This window comes from Carica papaya, chromosome 2 (assembly GCF_054855325.1).
Source record: "Carica papaya isolate Zhongbai chromosome 2, ASM5485532v1, whole genome shotgun sequence".
Lineage (NCBI taxonomy): Eukaryota > Viridiplantae > Streptophyta > Magnoliopsida > Brassicales > Caricaceae > Carica > Carica papaya.
The window spans coordinates 7,407,998-7,418,520 of NC_142310.1; the positions used below are offsets into that span (position 1 = coordinate 7,407,998).

At 33.3% G+C, this 10,523-nt stretch overlaps 1 protein-coding gene and 1 long non-coding RNA gene across 2 annotated transcripts; both read left to right on the forward strand.

Annotated features, from left to right (window-relative positions):
• The first annotated feature begins 2,614 nt into the window (after positions 1-2,614).
• LOC110825624 (SLH domain protein) lies at positions 2,615-9,107 on the forward strand. Its single transcript, XM_022056098.2, has 11 exons — positions 2,615-3,082; positions 3,200-3,286; positions 3,462-3,638; positions 4,459-4,547; positions 4,633-4,721; positions 4,812-4,915; positions 5,012-5,111; positions 5,181-5,256; positions 5,415-5,529; positions 7,334-7,865; positions 8,547-9,107. The coding sequence occupies exons 1-11, from the start codon at positions 2,803-2,805 to the stop codon at positions 8,638-8,640; spliced, it is 1,743 nt and encodes a 580-aa protein (XP_021911790.1). The 5' UTR covers positions 2,615-2,802; the 3' UTR covers positions 8,641-9,107.
• Positions 5,536-7,041, forward strand: LOC148268721 (uncharacterized). Its single transcript, XR_015816918.1, has 2 exons — positions 5,536-6,492; positions 6,596-7,041. It is a non-coding gene; the product is annotated as an uncharacterized LOC148268721 (long non-coding RNA).
• Positions 9,108-10,523: the final 1,416 nt, after the last annotated feature.

Here is a 10,523-nt window from a genome sequence, read left to right on the forward strand (position 1 = left end):
TATATTTAAATACTCATTTCATTTTAATATTTCCGGGGTCGTTACAGGCGGCTAGGGTTTGGGGTTAGGTGTGGGTGAGGTTATTTATAACATTTCCTTTTTAATCTAAGCCGTCCATCACGATTTAATCTGGGCAGTCCGATCGCCATTAAAATAAGAATAAATCTGGACTGTCCATCGCGATGCGATCTGGACCGTCAGTGCGTGATTCAATCTGGGCTGTCTGTACGCGTGAGATCTGGGCCGTCCGTGCGCGTGAGATCTGGGCCGTCCGCACGCGTGAGATTTGAACCGTTCGATCGCGTGCACGCTGATCGCTCACGTGGCTCCATCCGCGTGGTCTCCCGCGTCAGCTTCCTTACCACGCGGCGTGTTCTGGTTGGCCGGAGCCGCTGACTGGGCTGCTAACGTGGCTGCTGACATGACACAACTTTTCTAAATTGCGTTTTGACCATCGATTTCCGATTTTCTTTTCAAAAACACCACCAGAATCTAAATTTTCACCCATTTTTTTCAAAATCAATTTCAATTAAATCCAAAAAATAATTTTACCATATTTTATCATTATTATTATTTTTATTTTCATTAAATTAAATTAAATTAAATTAAAATTTTATAAATTAAATATTAAAAAATTAAACTAAAATTCTAATATATATATTAAAATAAATAAGAAAAAAATAAAAAATAAAAAAAATAAATTGGGTGTTACACCAACTTCCTTATTTAGAAATCTTTTTCTTATATTGTTCAAAGGTTATTGAGTCATTTACAATGCAAATAGTTCATATGTATGTCTTCCTTACTATCACTTGAGATGCAAGTAAGTCTAAGCTAAATCTATATGCTCTTATTTGGTAGTATGTGGATTCTTGTGTCATCTTTGTGTTCAAGCAATACTCTCATTCAACAATCCCAACTGCTTCTTCGAACCAAATAAATCTCTCGTTGGCCGCAAAACGTTAAAAATAATGAAAATGTCTTCCATTATCAAGCACATCGTGTGCTTCATTCTCTTCACATCTAGATTCTATAATGCCCTAAAATTTGGTTTCTTATCAATTGTTTCTTTGTAAAAATTAGAAACCCTTATGAATTCTTTATTTCCGCTAGACATGTAACACCTAAAATCCAAAATTGAAACTTGAATGCTCAGCTTTTATCCTCTACATATCTCTATAATTTTTACTATGCAAAATCATATTGTTCTTTATTTAACCAAACTTTATTAACTAAATATTCAAAAATTTATACCAAATTCTTTCATTCTTCATATCACTTCAATGAGTTTGACAACTGACAGATTTTCTTTTCTTATAAATCTTTATATAGAGCTACATAAATATTTGTTAAATAATGAATTATTAGAACAAAACAAATAATAAAAATATATTACCTAAGAATCTTCTAAACTTAAAATATATATTATCAACATATGTTTTCTAGAACTTAAACTATATAAATTATATTACAATTTTACTTAGTTTTTATTGTTTCATCCAAAATCGATCCAAAAATTTGAGATAAATTTTAAATTTTTATTTAAGTAATACTATCAAAAATATTATATTTTTTTTATAATTTTTTTTGTACAATAATTATTGAATTTATTTAAGATATTTGATTTTAGTCTCAAGAATAAATTTATTTTATTTTATTTTATACATAATAATTCAAAGTACATAAAAAATTATTATTATCATAACATTATCTTTTCTAATGCTATCAGTATTGTCAAAATATTTCTGTTCTAATTGTGATAATTATTTATTGTCCTTAGCTATAGTAATAAATATAATCCCGCCTTAACTAATTTCATTAACTTTAAACAAATGGTTCATAATTATATTTTTATTCTTTTTTTTATTTATAGTTAAATAAAATTAGTGAAGCAAAATTAAAAAAAAAAGATCATATCAATTTTTTTAGAAATAAAAAATTAGGTTAAATTTTAACCCGTTGTGTCTACCTTAATTAAAATAATTCAACTGTCATAGATCAAAATTAGCTGAAATTTAGTCAAATTTGATCATTATAGTTTCATTAACATATTAATGAGTTAAATAATCTTATCTACTAAATTAAACATCATATATTAAAAATTTATATATATTAAGAAGATAAAAAATAATCAAAAATAATAATTAACATGTAAAAAAAGATTACTGAAAAATTCTACATGACATTTTCTTATTTTTTTGAAATAACATAATACTAATATTAATTATAAATATATATTCTATATAAAAATAAAATATTAGATATTATCCATTTAAATTTTAAAATATGAAAAAAATTTAATCTGATAATTATAATTATATATATTATATAGAGATAAAATTTTAAATATTATCTATTTAAATTTAAAATAAAAAAATAAAATTTAGTATACGTAATATTTATCTTTTTTATCTTTTAAAATATAAAAATAATTTAAATAATGTATATATATATAACAGTTATTTATTTAGAATTTAAAATTTTTAAATATAAAAATAAAGTTAAAATTTTAATTAACTGTAATTTATATATTATATAATTAATTTTAATTATATAAAAATATGGTATTTTGTCAACTTCCTCTTAAACATTATAATTAAAGATTTATCTGAAAAGATTAAATTGCCCACTTGCGTCTCAAGAAAACACAACGTTCTCGGGGGAAAACATGAAGATACTGCCGTCTTCCCGGTTCAACCTTATGCTTCACTAACGAAGAAAAACAGACAATGCTACGATGCTACCTGCTAATCTGAACTCCAAATCCAAACCCTAAATTCTCTTCAACCCAAACCGGAAGAAATGTGCTCATTTGCTATGCCCAATTCTTCTCTCGTCGTCCCCGCAGACATTCCCTCCCTTCTACGACGGCGTCGCAATCTGTTATTCTTCACTTCCTCGGGATCATTTGTTCTAAATTCTAGGTCCAAAATCCCTAGAATTCTGCATCTCTCTGCTTCTCTCACTCAGTCAAATCGCCTCGATCTCTCCTGGTTTCCTCCTGAGCCCAAATCAATTGACAACAAGTACGGTGGTTGGGCAATTGTTGATACTCCTCTTCAATACCAGAAGAAGAGCCGAGGTTTTTTTTCCCTTTCTCTTTTAAGTTTTGTTTTGAATTAAACTTATGTCTAATATCATTTTTCAGATCCCTTTATTTTCTTGATAAACTACTGATGGGAATTGGCGTTTTACTTAGGAATTCGCACCATTGTGATAGGCGGAATAGGGTCTTCACTGGCTGTTCTTCTGGCTACTGTTGCTTACTTCTTAATCTCAAGGAAAGGTTCGTATTTCAAGCAAAAGTTGCCTTAATTTGTTGGTTTATGGTAAACCTGTGTTCTAGTTTTAACTTTATTAATGAGTTATCTCGTGCAAATGGGTTTCTGATTGTTTGTTTAATGTGCTGGTTTCAGACAATGAATTGGCGTATAAGTAGAATTATTGCATGCTATTTGCAGGGTTTAGGTTTCAGTTCAGTAGTCCAATACATACTTTACATGGAGTTTTAAGTTGGACTGAGACGAGAGATACTAAAAGAGAAAGAGAGGAGCCTATTTTAGCTGATGAGAAGAGGATGGTGTCTGAGGCAGGCTTGGAACATCAACCTGATGCTACTAATGGAACTGTTACTTCAGGTACATGTAAATCAAACAGTTTTCAAATGTTATTGTTTATCTCTAATGCTACTAAGTTTAAACTCAAAGAGAGTTCTTTTAGTGGAAGTGAATGATAAGCAAATCAGTACATAATTAACCTGCATTTGGTACCATGAAGATTATTAATTCTTCATTGATAGATTCTTTCAACCTGCACCTGTGTTTTTAACTTTACACTAAAGGCAGGTGGCTTATATTATCTATGCTTTACTTAAATGCATAATGTGGTTAACAGTAGGAAACAAGAAACATTGTTAAAAAGTTCAAAATGGTTATTTTGTGTATTTATCATCTAAGATACTGGGTTGAGATCTATTCTAATACTTTTAGCTTCAAGATGCAAATTTTTGCTTGAAAAAGAATATAGGGTCATGGTTCATTTTTTCAGACCATCTTTAAAGGTTAGCGATATATGTTCCAAAGATCGGTAATCTTTTTAAAAGATTGTTTGTGAATGCATTCTCTGTAAATAAACTGCAAAAACATGCTTTGGCTTACTTATACCACTCCTTCCACTCCACCTTGTTCTAAAGAGGATAAAGAGAACATATATCTATAAAACTGGAGGCTTGGGGTCTTGTTATGAAGGAAACTTGCCTTCTATGAATGGGGGTCGCATTTTCTTGAGAAGTTTCTGATGGTGCAATCTTTGTGGACTGACCAAATTAAAAGAAAAAAATCACGAGGGGCCTGAAAATCTACAATTCTTATTTTTGCAACAACATAGACAAAAATTTCATGAATTCCTCATTATAATTTTTGACATATATATTTCTAATATGTTCTTCAAATCCTTCAGCACCTGTAGAAAAAGTTGAACGGGTTATTGTATCAATTGGTGTAGATCCTACTCAACAGGAAGCTTTATTGGTTTTAAAGAAACTGAAGGTTCGATTCTAGAAGCATGTTCTATATGTTGATAGAGCTTTAGGTCCAGTTATAAGCATGACTTAACTGTAAATGAAGTATACAGATAGTTGAAGATGGTGTAAGGGCTGATGAATTGTGCACTAGACGTGAATATGCAAGATGGCTAGTGCATACAAACTCATTATTGGAGAGGTAATAATTTTCCTTGAATTCTTGATGGTAAAATTTTCAGAATATGTTAAATATTTTAGTACTTTGGCTCTGAAAATTTTTGGCTTGCAGGAATATGACGCAGAGGATCAATCCGTCAGTATCTTTATCTGGGTCGTTAGTTGTTGCATTTGATGATGTCGGTGTTGAGGACCCAGATTTTGAGTCCATACAAGGTAAAAGTTCTAATTCTTGCTGTTGGTTCTTGCATGCCTTGTCAAGGGTGTTTATGATAAAAGATCTTATTGGTGGATTTTTGGTATGTACTTTAGCACTAGCAGAGGCAGGTATCATTTGCAGCAAGCTGCCAGGGAACACATTCAACTCTAGCAGTTCAAATGGCCCACGAAGCATCAATTTTTTTCCTGAAAGGTATCACATTTCAGCTTTATAACTGGTTGTTAATCACTATCATGTACTGAAACATTTCTGGTGCTGTAGGTTTATCTCTCGAAAGGATTTGATAAATTGGAAAGCCCAACTAGAGTATGAATTGAAGCCGGGAATTATAGAGGAGGTACAAAGATTTTTTTTTTTTTGAGAAAAGAAGAGATACAAGAAACTTTTTAATCTAATCTTTGTTGACATGTTCCTTGGTTTTATTTAAACAATGAATTAAGTTAATGCTTCACAAATCTTTCAAGGCTCTTAAAACCTGACTCGGTTGCAGTCCAGATATCAAGAACAAAAGTGGATTATATGGATGTGAAGGAGATTTCTTCTGATGCATCTCCAGAACTTTTTATGGACATGGCAGCCGGTGAGAAGAGCATAATCCGAAGAGTTTTTGGTATCCTCAATATCTCTCTATTCTCCTCAACGTCTCCATGCAATGTTTTTGCCTAGATCCTTTCACACTATTTGCTATTGGATTAGGGTTTTTTGGTCATTAGAAAACTTATGATCCATAAATATGAAGTGAACTTGCATTCAGCCAGAGTAATATTACTTTAGAACTTCACATTATTTTTGGAGCTTACTTGTTAGTGGTGACTTATGTGAAAGCATGTTGTTGTCGATCACTACTGAAAATAATGAAATGAGATTTTCTTTAGCCAGTGGAATGAATAGCAATGTGTCGAGAACAAACGCAAGCCAAAACCTATGTACAGGGAAAACAAAAAAGTAAAGCTATGGAGACTTGCCGTAGTGTATTATTCATATAATAACTATAAACATGGGAGGAAAAGGGACCCAACTGTTTGAGAGGAGACTTGTGGGTTGGAAGAGGCACTAACTATCTAGGGTGGTCAACTCACTTTGATTAAAAGCACATTGGCCAATCTACCTATATATTTCCTCTCTGTACTAATCATTCCAGCCAAGATTGCCAAGAAAATTGAAATGATCCAATGCCGGTTCTTATGAGGTGATGAGGTGGATAAACGAAGGTACCACTTGGTGAGATAGGAGGATGTAATAAGACCGTTTGGCGTGGGAGGTTTGGGATTAAGATCCATGGTACAAATGAATAATGCATCACATGACAAATGGTTGTGGAGGTACAATAGTGAAGGAGATTTTCTATGGAAGAGGGTGGTGGAGGTTAGATGGGGTGCAGGAAGTGTGGGAGATGACAGTAGAGGAGCTGTGAGACCTCATGGTAGAAGCCTTTGGAAGAAGATTGTAATGGGAAGGCAAAACTTTCTGAATTGCACAAGATGGTGAACTTGAATGACTAGGAAGTGGATGAATATCAACAATTGCTGTTTTATGTGTCCCATTCTAATCTGGCCAACCAGCCAGATCAAAGGTATTGGAAGCTTGAAAAAAATGAATCTTTTTCAGTCAAATTATTTTACAGACAGCTAATTAATGGGATGATTAGTGGTCCTCCTGTCTTCCCATTTAAACAGATTTGGAAGAGAAATGTACCATCAAGAATGGCATTCTTTATATGGGAAGCATGCAAGGGTGGCATTTTGACAACTGAGATGCTGATGAAAAGGGGCTGGTGCATGGTAAACCGTTGTTTTATGTGTAAGTCAAGTGCAGAATCATGCAACCACCTATTACTGTGGTGCCCAATGGTGTATAGTTTATTGACCATGATCTACAGGCTGTTTGGGATACAGTGGGTAATGGTGGGTTCTGTGAAAGACGAAACGTGGGCATGGGTGGGGCTGTGCAAAAAAAAGAATCACCTATCTCTTATCCCTCTCTCGATCTTTTGAGTGGTATGGAATGCGAGAAATGCAAGAGCTTTTGAGATGATTGAAAAATATTTTGTTAACATTAGCGACGGAAGGATTCATACTTTTGGGTATATGTTCCTTGGCCATGACATCAAAAACTTAGAAAATTTTGAGGATGTCATTGACTACCTAATTGAAATGTAAACGCATAATAGATGGGTGGTACCCCCTTGGTAACAATGTTAATATATACCACTCTTTTATTTCAAAAAAAAAAAACATGGAGAAAATGTTCAGCACAATAAGCTCGCGTTCACGAGTGACTGCATCCTTTATGTTCTCGTCTATGTTTTAGTCTATTCTGTGCTGGGAAATTAATCGTTTTATTTCATGTAAAATTGAAATTCCAGCCAATCACATATAAGACGGTGATTTCATGTCAAAGTTTGAATTTTTTAGGGCAGAGCAAGCGACTTCAACCAAATAAACCTTCAACGAAGGCACAGGCAGCAGTTGCATTGACAAGTGGCAGAATGGTGGAAGCAGTCTCTACTGAATTATTAAGACAAGAAGCAGAGAATTTGTCAAGGCAAGCTGAGATGGACCAGGTTAGGTTCCAGTTGCTTGATAAAGGAGATATACGAAAGTTCTGGGATGAGAAATTGTATGAAGAGAGGCAACGTGGATCCGAGGTGGAAAATCTTTATCATGAGATGCTTCGTGATTTAGAAGAAGAGAAGACTATTCAAGAGAAGCAGTTTGCGGAACACTTAAAAGAAAAGGCAGCCATGGATTGTCAGAGACAGTTACTTTTCAGTCTGAAAGAAGAGGTTGATCAGATGTCTGAAAGGCTTGCATCTGAGAGTGCTACCTACGTGGCTGAGAAGGGTAAATTACAGTATATGCTCAGTGATCTGCTGTCAAGGCAAGAAGAACTGCTTGATAAAAAATCTATACTTGAAGCTGAGAAAGAAGCTATTCGGATTCTTAGGTAAATATAATATTATATTGCAGAAATTTGAGAAATAAACTTCACTAATATAGTTATAGGGACTTTATGTGGTGCTCCCATCTAAATTTGGGCGCCTTACTCATATATCATTTACTATTAAATTTCTAGTTTTTATTTATAATTATGAGATCACACTTGAGAAAAACAAACCCTAGTGCCTATTGAAAATAGTGCGTCTGGTGCCAATTTCCATTAGGATAACTTATAGCTCTCCTATCTCCCCAAATAAAAAAAAATTCTTAAGACCATGTCTAGAACAAACCCGAAAGCTTTGTCGAATTCATTTACAAATCCTCTCATTTTCAATTAGAAAACAGTAAGATTCTTCTAAAATGATAAAAAGACAGCATTGTCTAAAATTTTATATAAAATTAGAATGATGTATTATAAATTCCGTCAAATTGATGAAATTTGGAGATCATTGTTCCAATCCCAAATAGAATTCTGTATATTAGGTTAATTTTTTGTCATGTTCTTAGTTGAAATAACTCTATATTTGCAAATGAATTTCACAATATTTTTGAATTTGTTCCAAACATTGCGTCTATTTGAATTGTTTGGACCTTTCTCAACTTTGGAATGATTGCAGAAGAGTTGCTACTTCTTTATTGAGTTTTTGTAGGTGAAATTTTCTCTCATCATTTGAGATAATTAATGCAGATCATGGGTGGAAGATGAAGCTAGGAAAAGTCAAGCTCGAGCCAAGGTTCTTGAGGAGGTGGGACGGAGATGGAAATGGGATGACCAAGCTTAAATTTCTTAATCCCTTAATAGTAGAGTGCATATGGGGATAGCTCAGGAAAGTTATTGCTTGAGGATCTATGTAGAAGGTCTCTGTTTGGATTTAAGTAAAATAAGGTTTTTCTTATAACTTTCCACTTGTGATGCTCCGGTAAGAAGGCTTTTTGATAATTTTTTTTTTTTCTCTTGCGATGTATCTATTAAAAGTCGATCAAGCAATTGAGTAAATTAATACGAATATTGGTGATGTAAATGAGGAGCACTTCTGCTATTTTATTTCTAACTGAACTTGTAGAATAATTGAGCAATCTTGATGCAGGCTTTCATGGAAATTACTGCTGGATTGGCTTGTTATATCGCGGAAAAACATAGTCATTTGAAGTAGGTTTTCATGGGAATTACTTGTGTATTGATTGTCTATGTAACAAAAATATTTTAAAGTTCTGAGTGAAAATTGAGTTGAATATGCTTTATATGTTAGAGAGCGTCGCAACGAGGTTCATGAGATAGCACATTGTTTGTTTCTCCATATTTTTTGGGGTTAGTATTTTCTTGACGTAATTGTGTATGGTTGCCTCAATTGCTTTTAGTAAGATTGTTTTATTCTCATAATAGTTTTAGATTACTTAAGATACATAAATTCATTGTACTTGATATTTATGTGCATATTTGAGTCGATTACAATGGATTTGTATACAATGAGAAATCAAAAGAATGTTTAATTTAATTTTAAGTTGAATATGGAATGGATAATGGGATACTGTGCAGTGTCTGATTTGTTGGTGGATATCTCAGTATCAGTGTTTATAACAATAATTAATCTTCATTTATAAACACTGGATTAAGAATAGCCTTTACCGCTAAACGGCTAGAACAAAAGGGGAAAGAGGTAGATCATGTTTCCAAAAGTAGAACAGTCTTACTATGGTGATTAGAAATTAGGGACGCTAATGGGAAAATCTATTATTATTATCTTTAATACCCATAATGACGAAATGAAACGGATTAGTCAATTTTTGTTATCAACAGCAGTTTTGATGGAATTCTGAAGTAAAAGATCAGGGGCCAATAAATAGTTCGCATTGCATTGGCACTTCAATGCCTCACCCATTGATCTTCTTTCACAAGAAATTACATGGGAGGTAATTTTTGCAGCGATTTCTTCGTTTTCCCATAAACCACATTTGAAAACTATCCTGATCTTTAGCAGGTATGCTTAATTTTTCTCTTTCCCCCGTGTAACTTACTCTTCAATTGCACACGGAGTTTGGGTCTACGTAGTAGGCACAAATGGCAGGCCATGTGTATGATGAAATTCATGAGAGATGCAGTGAATAAGGAAGTATCGTCTTCCTCTCTATAAGAGCTGTTTGTTAGGACTCCAATTTCTTGTGAAAGAAGATCTGTAATTTCTCTCTTTTGACCCTTTTCTCACCATTTTATTTTTATGTCAACAAACAAACACGATTCTGAAAAACAAGCAAATCATTCGAGACCCAGAAGCCTCTGGGCGTTTTGGATAATATTTTCTTCAGCTGTTACTCTGCTAATGGAGCCCACTACTAGATATAAAAAGAAAAGGATTTTTATCTGTTTCTTTCCCATTCATTCTTTCAGAAGTTCACGCCTACAAATTCATCGGCCGGACAATGGGGATATCACGATCAATAAAACCACGTGGTGTCCACTTGTCTGCCGCTCGCTGGCACCATGTGTCACCATCGCTTATGGAATCCTAGCTCTTCATTTTGTTTGCATCTTTCAGGGGAGATTATTATTTTTTTTCTTTTTTCATTACGAGTAAAAATTCAGTGAAGATTTATTGGGGTTTCACATTTTTCTCTTAATTTATATTATCTGCTTACTGTACTCTTATTTAATTCGTGCTTTATTAAT

Bases quoted from the DNA above. Each gene is read 5' to 3' on its own strand.
- LOC110825624 (XM_022056098.2), top strand. From the start codon at position 2,803: ATGTGCTCATTTGCTATGCCCAATTCTTCTCTCGTCGTCCCCGCAGAC. The intron at 4,722-4,811 runs GTAATAATTTTC...TTTGGCTTGCAG, and splicing joins ACAAACTCATTATTGGAGAG to GAATATGACGCAGAGGATCA. The intron at 5,257-5,414 runs GTACAAAGATTT...GTTGCAGTCCAG, and splicing joins AGCCGGGAATTATAGAGGAG to ATATCAAGAACAAAAGTGGA.